This window comes from Elgaria multicarinata, chromosome 22 (genome assembly GCF_023053635.1).
Source record: "Elgaria multicarinata webbii isolate HBS135686 ecotype San Diego chromosome 22, rElgMul1.1.pri, whole genome shotgun sequence".
In the NCBI taxonomy this organism is placed as follows: domain Eukaryota; kingdom Metazoa; phylum Chordata; class Lepidosauria; order Squamata; family Anguidae; genus Elgaria; species Elgaria multicarinata.
Window position 1 is genome coordinate 4811620 of NC_086192.1, and position 14041 is coordinate 4825660.

At 45.4% G+C, this 14041-nt stretch overlaps 1 protein-coding gene across 1 annotated transcript in view; it reads left to right on the top strand.

Annotated features, from left to right (window-relative positions):
• CLUH (clustered mitochondria homolog) overlaps window positions 1–14041 on the top strand; it is a 98201-nt gene that overhangs the window by 28281 nt on the left and 55879 nt on the right. Inside the window, exon 2 of the mRNA XM_063146830.1 lies at window positions 12002–12195. Coding sequence (XP_063002900.1) covers window positions 12002–12195 — 194 coding nt within the window. The remainder of the gene's footprint in view (window positions 1–12001; window positions 12196–14041) is intronic.

The window sequence follows — 14041 nt, forward strand, 5'->3', positions numbered from 1 at the left end:
TTAAACGTGTGCAGTGAAAAGTCGGAATTCTGCAATTGGACCTGCATTATGCGGATCTGTCTTGGAGCATTTCTTCTGCTGTGTTCTAGCGTGTTCAGAGGAGGGCAACGAGGATGATCAGGGGTCTGGAAACAAAGCCCTATGAAGAGAGACTGAAAGAACTGGGCATGTTGAGCCTGGAGAAGAGAAGATTGAGGGGAGACCTGATACCACTCTTCAAATACTTAAAAGGTTGTCACACAGAGGAGGGCCAGGATCTCTTCTCCATCCTCCCAGAGTGCAGGACACGGAATAATGGGCTCAAGTTAAAGGAAGCCAGATTCCAACTGGACATCAGGAAAAACTTCCTGACTGTTAGAGCAGTACGACAATGGAATCAGTTACCTAGGGAGGTGGTGGGCTCTCCCACACTAGAGGCATTCAAGAGGCAGCTGGACAACCATCTGTCAGGGATGCTTTAAGGTGGATTCCTGCATTGAGCAGGGGGTTGGACTCCATGGCCTTGTAGGTCCCTTCCAACTCTGCTATTTAAACTTATAGTGAACTGCTTCTCAGAATATAGATCCTTATGTTAGCCAAAACGGCTCCGTCCACACAGAAGAGGATAGGTGTCAGCATGCTTGCTAGAACGCCAAGCTTTGCAGAAGTACAAAATTATATTTAGGGGTAATGAAAAACCCTTAAGAGGGGCAATACCCCAAAACAGCCCAGTGAGGGCTGTAGCATTTTGATACAAAGCTGAAGTGTGTGCTTGTTTACTACCATCTGTGTCCATGGGGCTCCTCAGAAGGAGAGAAAGAAGGTCCTTGCAACCTAAAAGCAAACTGAGAACGGAAACACAGGAAGGGAAGGGGAAACAGAGAGAATCGGCAGCTGTTTTTGACAAAATTGAAGGCGATACTCTGTGGGTGTTGGAGGGCGTTGCTCTTGGAAACTCTATGGCAAAAAACAACACAAAAACCCTGTATAGTTTGCATTGGGAGCTGAGGGCCTAAATCAGCATTCCCCAACGTGGCGTCTTCCAGATGCTTTGGACTGTAGACCAACACATCTGGAGGGCACCAAGTTGGGGAAGGCTTGCCTGACATCAAAAGTGCCAGTAATGACTGCAGCAGCGTGTGACTAATCTTTGTCTCCCCCACTCCCCAATCTCCATGGGTAGGAGCACATGCTTGCTTGAATGCAGGAAGGTCCAAGGTTCAACGTTAAAAGGAATTGCTGGTTAGCAGCGTTGGGGAGCTTTTGCTGGCCAGAGGAAAAGGTGGGCTGGATGGACGAACAGTTTAAGGCAACTTCAAACTTTTAGCACTGAATCCTCCACATTTAAGCATTGGGGGGGGTTTCCTTTCAGGGTTGTTTGAGGTCTAGAGCATCTTGTAGTTGCTCTGTATATTCTGGATAGACTTGGGCACTATATGGTTCAAATATATATATATATATATATATATATATATATATATATATATATATAAATACACACACACACACACACACACACACACTCGTGTGAAAAAGAAAGTACACCTTCTTGGAATTGTATGATTTTACATATCAGGACATAATAACAATCATCTGTTCCTTAGCAGGTCTAAAAATTAGGTAAATGCAACCTCAGATGAACAACAAGACATGACATATTACACCGTGTCATGATTTATTTAACAGAAATAAAGTCAAAATGGAGAAGCCATGTGTGAAAAAGTAAGTACACCCTTACTGCTTCCATAGGAATTAAGATGCTAAGTAGCAGACGGGTGCTTCTAATCAAATGCCCGTGATTAATTGATCATCAGCAAGTATGACCACCTCTATAAAAGCCAAAGTTTTTTCAGTTTGCTGGTCTGGAGCATCCAGGTGTGTGTTAACACAATGCCAAGGAGGAAAGACATCAGCAATGATCTTAGAGAAGCAATTGCTGCTGCCCATCAATCTGGGAAGGGTTATAAGGCCATTTCCAAACCATTTAAAGTCCATCATTCTACAGTGAGAAAGATGATTCAAAAGTGGAAAACATTCAAGACTGTTGCCAATCTTCCCAGGAGAGGACGTCCCAGCAAAATCACCCCAAGGGCAGACCGTGCAATGCTCAGAGAAATTGCAAAAAACCCAAGAGTTACATCTTAGACTCTAAAGGTGTCAGTGAGCATGTTAAATGTTAAAGTTCATGACAGTACAATTAGAAAAAGACTGAACCAAGTATGGTTTGTTTGAAAGGGTTGCCAGGAGAAAGCCTCTTCTCTCTAAAAAGAACGTGGCAGCACGGCTTAGGTTTGCAAAGTTGCATCTGAACAAACCACAAGACTTCTGGAACGATGTCCTTTGGACAGACGAGACCAAAGTGGAGATGTTTGGCCATAATGCACAGCGTCACGTTTGGCGAAAACCAAACCCAGCATATCAGCACAAACACGGTGGTGGAGGGATGATGATTTGGGCTTGTTTTGCAGCCACAGGACCTGGGAACCTTGCAGTCCTTGAGTCGACCATGAACTCCTCTGTATACCAAAGTATTCTAGAGTCAAATGTGAGGCCATCTGTCCGACAGCTAAAGCTTGGCCGAAATTGGGCCATGCAACAGGACAATGATCCCAAGCACACCAGCGAATCTACAACAGAATGGCTGAAAAATAAAAGAATCAAGGTGTTGCAATGGCCCAGTCAAAGTCCAGACCTCAACCCGATTGAAATGCTGTGGCGGGGCCTTAAGAGAGCTGTGCATAAGCAAACGCCCTCAAACCTCAATGAACTGAAGCAACGTTGTAAAGAAGAGTGGGCCAAAATTCCTCCACAACGATGTGAGAGGCTGATAAAGTCATACAGAAAACGATTACTTCAAGTTATCGCTGCTAAAGGTGGTTCTACAAGCTGTTGAATCATAAGGTGTACTTACTTTTTCACACATGGCTTCTCCATTTTGGCTTTATTTCTGTTAAATAAATCATGACACGGTGTAATAGTGTTGTTGTTCATCTGAGGTTGTATTTACCTAATTTTTAGACCTGCTAAGGAACAGATGATTGTTATTATGTCCGGATATGTAAAATCATACAATTCCAAGAGGGTGTACTTTCTTTTCCACACGACTGTATACACCTTATAAATTCTACAAGTTTCTCAGCTATATTTTAACCAGGAATTTGCTGTGTGTCCACCCCCCACCCCCTTTGCCAATACATTGATCTCCTGTGCATACTTCTGGGCAATGCAGGTTAATGTTTAACGTAGCAAGTTACACGGCCAGTCCGACTGCTCGGAGCGCCGTTCAGTTGCGTTTTACGGATGCGAACGGCAAAAGAGCCACTGTTGGTGGCAAACCGGGTAAAACCCAGTAGCAAGGGACGGGATTTGGAACCTTCACCTTCTGTTGGCGTAGTTTGACTCTTTGAAGGAGGGGATGTAGCTCCTTTACAAGGAGACCGTCCCAAGTTCGATCCCTGGCGTCTCCAGGTAGGGCCGCAGAAAACCCCTGCCTGAAACCCTGGAGAACTGCTGCCAGTCAGTGTTCACAATATTGGCCTAGATAGGCCAGTGGTCTAACTCTGTATAATCCAGCTTCTTATGTTCCTAGGAGATGTCGCAGCCTTCCTCAACCTGGGGCGCTCCAGATGTGTTGGACTACAACTCCCAGAATGCCCCAGCCAGCTGGCTGGGGCATTCTGGGAGATGCAGTCCAACACATCTGGAGCGCCCCAGGTTGAGGAAGGCTGTGTTAAGGTGAGGTGGGCAGAGAGTTGTTCAACCTTATCATGGGGTATTTGGAGGGAGGGTTTGCAATTGTCAGCGCCAGGTCCAGATCTTGGCATCTCAATAGTATAATCCTCTTTCTTTCTTTTTTCTTTGCCCCCCCGCCCCCCAACTGCCAACCCCAGAGCCAAAAGAGAGGTGTGCTTGAGTCGCATTTGCAAATGATCTTTTTGCAGGTGCAATGCTCCTTTTTGGTGGGATGTTTAAAAGGAGAATGTTGAGGCAGGCGAGGAGACCTTGGCTTGCTAGAAAACTGGATGCTGACCAGACCTGCAATGCAACCCAGCCTTTTATTTAAGCTCCTGCCTAGGATAGAATCATAGAATAGCAGAGTTGGAGGGGCCTACAAGGCCATCGAGTCCAACCCCCTGCTCAATGCAGGAATCCACCCTAAAGCATCCCTGACAGAGGGTTGTCCAGCTGCCTCTTGAAGGCCTCTAGTGTGGTACCCACAGGCAACCAGGACATGCATGCAGACGAGCGAGTGAGTCGGTGGAGGAGGAGGAGGAGGAATGGAGGGCTCAGCCCCTCCTCCACACCCCACATCGACATGCAGCGGGGATTCTGCAGGAGAGATAGCCCTCGCCATCCCTCCTCGGCCATCTCCCAGTAAGCCAGTAACATATCTTTACAAGCTAGTAACCTTTTATAGGTTTATTTACAAAGCTAGGAAAAGCCGCCTAGCAAACACAGGAGGATTTGCTGCTCAGTTGGTTGTTCAAAAGAGTTGGTTCTTTCCTGTTGTTGGAAAGTTTGTATAAGCTGGAATAGTAGCTGGTGGGCCCCTTCCTTCAACCCGTTGATGTCCCACAAAGGGGGGAGCAATTAAAGGGAGGGGGCTCAGTGCTTTGCATGCCCAAGGTCCCACGTTCAGCCCTTGGTATCTCCTGGTAGGGCTCTGAAAGACCCCTTTCTCAGACCCTGGAAAGCACGACCTTATTTAATGATAAGGTGTATGATTCTGGGCACCGCACTTCTAGAAGGACATCGACAGGTTGGAAAAGGTTCAGAGGAGGGCAACAAAGCTGATACAGGGACTTGAGGACAGGCCCTATGAGGACTGGCTGAAGGGACTCGGGAAGTTCAGTCTGGAGAAAAGGGGACTGAGGGGAGACATGTTAGGAGTGTTCAGGTGCATAAAAGGGGGGCACGCGGAAGATGGTCAGGAGCTATTTTCCATGGCCACAGGATTTAGGACCCGAAATAACGGGTATAAGTTACAGCTACCCAGATGTCTATTAAATATAAGGGGAAACGTCTTGACAGTAAGATCTGTACAGCAGTGGAACTGTCTACCTACGGAGGTTGTGAGTTCTCCGTCTCTGGAGGTTTTTAAGAAGAGGCTAGACAGCCCTCTCTCATGGATAGTTTAACTGGTTTTCCTGCACACTGCAGAGGGTTGGACTTGATGATCCTCGTGGTCCCTTCCAACCCCACAATTCTATGAATTTATATGCCATAATTCCGGGGTGGTTTTACATTAAAAAAAAAAATACAAATGCAATCCTCCATATACAACACATTATTTTTAGCTGCTGCTGTAGTTTCTAAACTTAAATCCTGGGCGGATAAAAGTGTCTTCTCTCAGTACCGAGAAGATGGCAACATGCATGGCAGGTGGGCCTTCCTGGGGAAGGGAATTACACGTGCAGGGTGCCACCCCTCCCTTTGCATGCAGAAGGTCCCAGATTCAAATTCCTGGCATCTCCAGGTAGGGCAATTTGCAGAATTAGGTATAAATCTTTTGAACTCGAGCACTGCAGTGTGAGCAGTGGCTGTGTGTGTGTGTGTGTGTGTGTTCTTCCTTCTGCATGGCCCTGAAGTTTGCTATATGCAGGGAGCATTTCACAACCCCGAGGTCTGGTTGATATCATCCCAAAGAGATGTAGGCAGGAATGTGGAACCAAGATGGCAATATGGCCAAGGTGAGCGAAAGCTTTTATTTTATGCTGTTTTGGAGGCAAAAGCTGTTCCAGCTGTCCTCTTGAAGAACTGAAATGCAAAAAAGGTAGAAGATACATTTTTAAAAACCTCAGCATACAGCCAATACTATCAAAACAGCCATTTTGGTGACAATGGGGAATATCCAGGATATTGGAATGATAACTATTGTTATAAATGTCATACCAGGAAAGGATGGTCTTCACCCTTCATCAGAACAAAGGCAGGGAAGTGGTCAAACATGCCTTGAAAAGGAGGGAATTCCAAAACCTCGGTGCCACCACAGAGAAGGCTCTGCCCCATCTACCAACTAGCCTAATCTCAAACAAAGAGCACAAAGCAGAGCTCCTTCCTAAGAGACTTGCATATGGTAGGGTGACCCTTTGGAAAGGAGGACAGGGCTCCTGTATCTTTAACAGTTGCACTGAAAAGGGAATTTCAGCAGGTGTCATTTATATATATGGAGAACATGGTGAAATTCCCTCTTCACCACCACAGTTAAAGCTGCAGAAGCTATACTAGAGTGACCAGATTTAAAAGAAGGCAGGGCACCTGCGGCTTTAACTGTTGTGATGAAGAGCGAATTTCACCAGGTTCTCCATACATACAAATGACACCTGTTGAAATTCCCTTTTCAGTGCAACTGTTAAAGATACAGGAGCCCTGTCCTCCTTTTCATAGGGTCACCCTAGCATATGGGAGCAAGTGGTCCTTCAGATAAGCAGAGCGAATGAAGTACCCTATTTCTTCAATTCTAAGACGCATTTTTACCCATATAAACATCTCTAAAAATGGGTTGCGTCTTAGAATTGGTGGTGTATCTTAGGGTTTCTTAGAGGCAGCTGGACAACCATCTGTCAGGGATGCTTTAGGGTGGATTCCTGCACTGAGCGGGGGGTTGGACTCGATGGCCTTGTAGGCCCCTTCCAACTCTGCTATTCTATGATTCTATGATGGGGAATGACCCAGGAAAATAGTGTTGTAAACCACTTTGGGCGGTTGCAAACGTGAAAAGCAGTATACGACCCTGTTCAGACAACATGCTGAGCCACGGTGGCTTATGAATTTTGAGCTAAACATTAAGGTTTAGTGTGTCGTGTGAACCATGACTTAGCATGTCATGTGAACTATTTCTAAGCATGGCGGCTACATAACCAAGGCTTAAACACACTCACTAAGCATTTGCTGCAACAGGGTTAATGGCTTAACCATGGTTTAGCATGTTGTCTGAACAGGCCCTATCCACCCTTACAATAAATAAAGAGATATGCAGATATGGGCCTCTTTCCCACTCACATCTCCCCAAAACTTTAAGAATCTGGCCCAGATCCATGGGGCTTGATATTATTATTATTATTATTATTATTATTATTATTATTATTAAAAATAATGGCTAAGTGTAACCTCCTGTATCAGAGGCAACAAGCCTATATACACCAGTTGCTGGGGAACATGGGCTAGAGGGTGCTGTTGCACTGTGTCCTGCTTGTGGGTCCATGGTCAACAGCTGGTTGGCCAATGTGTGGACAGAGTGCTGGACTAGATGGACCCTTGGTCTGATCCAGATTTAGGGCACTTACGTTCTTTTTTTCTATATTGCTCCATTGCCGAAGCTCTCTGAGTGATTTACAGTGATGAAAAACATACAAAAACGCCCATCAAACAGTATACACAGACAACATACATCTACAAACAACTTTGAGCAATCAGCCAAACCCTATGCTCGGGGGTCACATAATTAGTATTTTATCTCCACAACAACCAGATAGCGGAGAGTAAGTGGATAAAAATCAATGATTAAAAAAAAAAAATCAAAAAAAATTATTTAAATCAGATTTTTTTTTTATTTAAATTGGATTTCTTTTAATAAAATACTTTTTGAGGAAACCTCTACCTAAAAATAGTTTTCTATTTAAGATGCATTATGGTCCAAGGGTTATTCATCATGAAATAAGGATTAGTTTTTAATTATGTAGCATGAGGCTGTATATTCATGCAATGTTTAGATTTTTTGGTAAACGAATTCCATTAATCCATTCACAATGTCATGCTTTTCCAGAGGTTTCTGTAAGATTATTGGGCAATTTTTCTATCTAGATGATATTATGTGATTCTAATAGTATAACCAAATCAGTATTTTTATTTTTATATATATCTGTAAAACTAATCTGAAAAGTTGTTATTCTAAAAATGAAACCTTCATCTGCTTGTAAATCTTAAGATTATTTAATATTAAATATAATATAGATGTGAATATACCCGGTCACTACATTCAACATCTAAGGTCCTTCTCCGGGTGCCTACTCCGAGAGAGGCTCAGAGTGTGGCAATGAGGGACAGGGCCTTTTCGGTGGTGGCCCCAGACTATGGAATGATCTCCCTGACGAGGCTCGCCTGGCGCCAACGCTGCTATCTTTCCGGCGCCAGGTTAAGACTTTCCTCTTTGCCCAGGCATGTGGCAGCACATTTTAATCACCCACATGTTTAGTTTTTAACAGTTTTTAATGCTTTATGTGTGTATGTTCTGCGTTTTAGAATTTTAAATTTTGTATACTCGTTTTTTATCTTTAATTTTAGAATTTCTGTAAACCGCCCAGAGAGCCCTGGCTATGGGGGCGGTATAGAAGTGTAATAAATAAATAAGATTATACCAGCAAGAATGAGTCTTTGGTAACTCTGAGTTGTGTAAAATATGTGTTAAGCTTATAGCAATGAAGAGTGCACTTTTTGGGGGGGTGGGGGACATTGATGTACATTGATGATGCTATATAAATAATAATAATAATAATAATAATAATAATAATAATAATAATAATAAGTCACATGATTAAATCGAGTCTTTCTGAGTAGTGATTTAAATCGTGATTTAAATCATGATTTAAATCAAATCCACCGTGGTGGAAACAGTGCCTGGCCCAAGGCCACGGGATTAGCTTCATGACCAAACAGGGACTAGAACCCAGGCCTGCCAGGTCCAAGTCTCAAGGTGTTCCTAAGCCCTTCTCTTTGCTCTCGCCGGGGAGGGTGGGGGTGTCCCTCTAGTCGCGTGAGGCGGGCCAGTTAGCGAGTCTTGTGCAATCCTCAGATCTCAGCAGGAGTACCGGTTAGAGTTGCCTCCGGGCTCTGCAACTGTGCCCACACCCACGGTGCGCCGTTTTTAATTAAAGTGGGTTCTTCAAACTTGAACTGGATTTGTTCTTTCTCCTTTTCTCCGCTCCTCCGCGCTGCCCCTGGTACTCCCGCACATTCTGCCTCTTCTCTTCATCCATTGGCTTGCATCCCCCTCCCCAAAACACTCCGCCTTTAAGATGCGTACCTCCCAGGCAAAGAAAAGGGTGTTGATCGTTTGGGCGAGGGAGAAGTCAGATAAGGTGGAACGCCTGTTCCTAGTAAACACCAAACCAGAAAAGAAGAAGAAAAGCCCAAGCAGTTTGTCTAGTGCCATTCTGGAGCTGCGGTTTAAGCGCTGTCTGTCATCACACCAGCCTTGCAAAACTGGTTCCCCGCAGCCAGCGAAGAGAGAATTTGGGGGGGTATCTGGATGACGTTTGTGTAGAACACCCTTTCCTGCCTGGTGCCTTCCAGAACCGTTGGAGTCTAAGGCCACAGCTAGACCTAAGGTTTATCCTGGGATCATCCAGGGTTCGCCCCTGCCTGAGCACTGGATCCCCTGCATGTCACCTAGATGAACAGGTTTGAACCCTGGACGATCCAGGGATAAACCTTAGGTCTAGCTATGGCCTAACTCATCCCCAGCCGGCGTCTGGAGGGCGCCGGGTTGGGCAAGGCTGGTGAAGAAGGACCCTGAGCTCACTTCGGGTTCGGAAAACAAATTCCTGGGCTTAAGCCGTGCTGGGGGAAGCAGGTTCTGAGTGCGTATCTTCTCCCTCTGAGCCATTTTTTTTTTGGACGTCTGGCTCCAGTTGGTAGACCTAATAAAATACACAGCAGAGTCTCTTTCAGTCCAAGGGTTGAAATCAATTAGAAGCTCTCCGGGGGCTTAATCCCAGGGATGGGCCTGGCCAAAGATGGGGTGGAGAAGGCGAAAGGGAAAAGGGGGGGGGGGCTGTGCATGTTTACTCAGGAGTAAGACCTGCCCTTGTGTAGTGGAGCTCAGTCCCACGTAAGCAGGCACAAGGTTGCAGCCTCAAGAAATAAATCCCTAACAATTCAACCCTATACATGTCCATTCATAAGTAAGCCTTATTGAGTTCAAGTGGGGCTTAACTTCCAGGTATGTTTGTATATAGGTCTGCAGCCTCGGTTTTTGACAAGCATAATTGCTGCTGAGTGATTCAGCCCTGCTTGCTTCTGAGTTAGGCGTGCAGAGACTCATCCTGCTTACTCACTGAGTAAGCTTAAAATAATCAAGCACCTAATTCGGACCGCGCTCCCTCTGCCTTCGGCGCCGTCCACAGGTGCAGTGTAGCCCCCTGAGACCTTCCTGGGTTGGAGTTTGGCCCTTGGGCTGCTGTACCCACTTTACCTGGGAGTTTTCTCATTGATTGCAATGCGATAGGTTTGCATAGGATTGCACTGTAAATATGTTATTGGGTTCTGTCAAGTATTTCAGTTCAGATATGGAAAGAACTGGCAAGAACATTATGTCTGCATTCAGGCCATACCATAGTCAACAACAGTTGTGTATCTAGGGGTTTCATCCCCACACCACATGATAATAACCGACTGTGGTGTGGATTAGGATCAGCGCTGAGTTCACTTGCTCACCCCCTGCCTCCTCTCACCCCTTCAGTCCTCCCGCTTGTATCCCATCAGCCATTGCTGCCAAAAAATCTACCGAGCCAGCTGGACTAGAGTGGCAGCCACTGCTTTGACCGCTCTTGCCTTGCGGCTCTGTGGCTGACGAAATAACCAACGGTGCCTTCCACACAACACGGTAACCAGTGGTGGTTCAAATAGCCAACTCTGCACAGCGCTGTTTCTTTGCGTTGGTTATTTTGGCCAACCAACCGTTGATTAAAAAACTCCCTCCACACAACACAATAATTTTATTGATTTATTGATTTATTGCATTTCTATACCGCCCAATAGCCGGAGCTCTCTGGGCGGTTCACAAAAATTAAAAACATTCAAAGTGTAAAACAACAGTATAAAACCATAATATAAAATACAATATAAATGCTCAACCTGATAAAAACAGCAGCAATGCAAAATTACGAATTTAAAACACCAAGTTAAAATTTATTTATAGACTGTTAAAATGCTGGGAGATAAAAAGGTCTTCACCTGGCGTCTAAAAGCATATAATATAGGTGCCAAGCGAACCTCCTTAGGGAGCTCATTCCACAGCCGGGGTGCCACAGCAGAGAAGGCCCTGCTCCTGGTAGCCACCTGCCTCACTTCCTTTGGCAGGGGCTCACGGAGAAGGACCCCTGTGGATGACCTTAGGGTCCGGGCAGGTACATACGGGAGGAGGCGTTCCTTCAGATAGCCTGGCCCCAAGCCGTTTAGGGCTTTGAATGTCAATACCAGCACTTTGAATTGGGCCCGGACCTGGACTGGCAGCCAGTGAAGCTGGAAAAGGACTGGCATAATGTGATCTCGCCGGCCAGTCCCTGTTAGTAACTGTGCTGCCCTGTTTTGTACCAGCTGAAGCTTCCGGACCGTTTTCAAAGGCAGCCCCACGTATAACGCGTTGCAGTAATCCAAACGAGAGGTTATCAGAGCATGGATCACTGCAGCTAGGCTATCTCTGCCCAGATAAGGGCGTAGTTGGTATATCAACCTAAGCTGATAAAAAGTGCTCTTTGCCACTGAGTTCACCTGTGCCTCAAGTGACAGCTCTGGATCCAAGAGCACCCCCAAACTACGGACCCGATCCTTTAGGGGGAGTGCAACCCCGTCCAGGACAGGGCAAACATCACATCGCCGGACAGATGAACCACCTGCTAACAGTACCTCCGTCTTGTCTGGATTGGGTCTCAGTTTATTAACCCTCATCCAGTCCATTACCGTACCCAGGCACTGGTTCAGAACAGCCACTGCCTCACCTGGGTTTGATGAAAAGGAAAGGTAGAGCTGGGTATCATCCGCATATTGATGACACCTCAGTCCACATCTCCGGATAACCTCCCCCAGCAGCTATTAACCCATGATGGGTTAAACAACCAGCCATCAGCTATTTAAACCACCTTTGGCTATCATGTTGTCTGAACACAGTCTTTGAGACTCTAATTTAGGGCACTGGATAACATTCTTCCTAGAAAACCCTCCTTACTGCGGTCTGTTAATGCCAAAGCTCTTCCGGGGCTAAAAATCTTTTCTCTCTCTCTCTCTCTCTCTCCCTTATCTCCAGAGGAACAACCGTCCAGCGTAGCCCTGATGAATGGAGATAGTTTGCACGAGAACCACAAAGAGGAGACCAAGCAGGATGGCCACGAAGAAGCAGACCACACGGACGACGGGAATGACCAAGAAGTCATCGTCATCCAGGACACTGGCTTCACTGTTAAAGTTCACGCGCCGGCAGTAGAACCTTTTCCCCTGCAAGTGAGTGGCCTTCCTTTCCAAACCCCGGTAGACCAAGTATGATTCTGCATGGCTGTTACCATTGCTGCCTTAGACCCTGATTGTTTAAGCGGTTGCATAGGTCCGTGCCTCCTCCTCCTCACGTGACAGGATGCAGAATTAATTCTGTAGATGTGCACCATTTCCCTACACTCTGCTGGATGCCAGTCAGACCATTTTATATACTCTCGGTTCTTAGAAAAGAACCGCTTTTCTAAGAACACACGCTCAAAATGGTATTCGGGAAGGTTGAACATGCCAGTCGGATAAACTCTTCACATTCACAACTTATTTATTTATTTAAAATATTTGTATCCCGCCCTATATCACTAAGATCTCAGGGCGGTGTACAGATAAAAACGTACAGTATAAAACAATAAATATGCACAGTTCAAAACAAATTAAACCATGATCCAAGTTAAAACAATACAGCATCAGTTTTTAGGACCTTTGCTCTAATCTTTTTAGCAACCATTGCAAATCAAGCTACCTGATTAATTTACAATAAGGGTCAATATCTACAAGTAGTTTACACACTTGCTCAACCAAAGTTCTCTCAGACATTCCTTCCAACAAAAGGTGCAAGAAATCTTTTCCTGAGACTGGCATTTTGTCTCCCAGAAGAAAATATAATGAATAATATCCTCTTATTTGAGGAGCCCCGCATATACAAAGATGTTGAGATTAGGGGGCTTCCTTGATGGCACCAGACTGCTGCCACTCCTTCCTAAACCCCGCGCTTTTGCTGCTGCAGGGTGTCGGCAGCTAATCTCCATACCAAAGGCAGTGGGCAAGGGGGGGCATTCCAGAGGCCATTCAGCCCTCCGGCTGCCCCCCTACCCTCTGCCTGGGTGGACAGTGACCAATCAGAGGTCGCCTTCTTCCCCGGGAACACTTCTGCATCAAGAATGGAGTGAGGTTAGATGAAGGGCCATGTTCATCTCACTCCATTCTGAAAAGTTGGGGTAAGTGCCCCGACTTTTAAAATGCGGAGCTTCTTTGGAATGCCCCGGGGTGGCTTCGAGATGGCTGCTGCGTCATACAATTCACGTAGCGCCACTGCAGAGCCACCTCAGGGCTTCCAGAGCGTATAGACCGCTCCTGTGAGGTATGAAAATTCCGTTTCTATTCATAAATTATATAAGCATGTCCTGTTTGTGTTCATGAGCAGCAGTGCTTTTTTTTAAAAAAAATAAGTGTTTGCAAATTCCCAAATTCACAATCATGTTCGAAAAATGATTTTTTTTTTTAAAGTACACTTTGAAATGCACATTTCACCCAAAATATGCATTTTCGTGCTTTAGTCAACGGGAAAAGTACATGCTTTTGAAAAAATACACACGGGAAAACATCTTTACTGGTCGGAATGCGCAGTTTTCCTGCTCGAACAAGCCGAAAAGCAGATCAAAACCAAAAACGGGAGTGAGCCAAAACAAACTTCAAAGTATTTTTGGGAGAATTTAGGTGAGTGCACTGGTTCTCCCATCCATAGTTGAAATACAGGAACTTTTGTATACCTCCTGTCCAAGTATGCTGGAAGCATAATTCTGCAAATGCCTTCCTTAGCTCCCACGTGAGTCAAGGAATTAAAATAATGAGAGAAAATAACTCATCCATATCAAGATGGTGTGCAGCATATTTTATTCAACTTTTCCTTGAGGATTCTGAACTTTCCTGAGTATACACCACCCCGGCTGTTAAAAGGAGATGTGGCAGAAGGAGAGCCATAAAACACTGAATTCCGGCCTGGACCACTTAGGAATCCAGCTGAAACTTTCGCTCTATTATCTGTGATTCCGTCAGGCACTGCCTACATACTTCCTTTTGT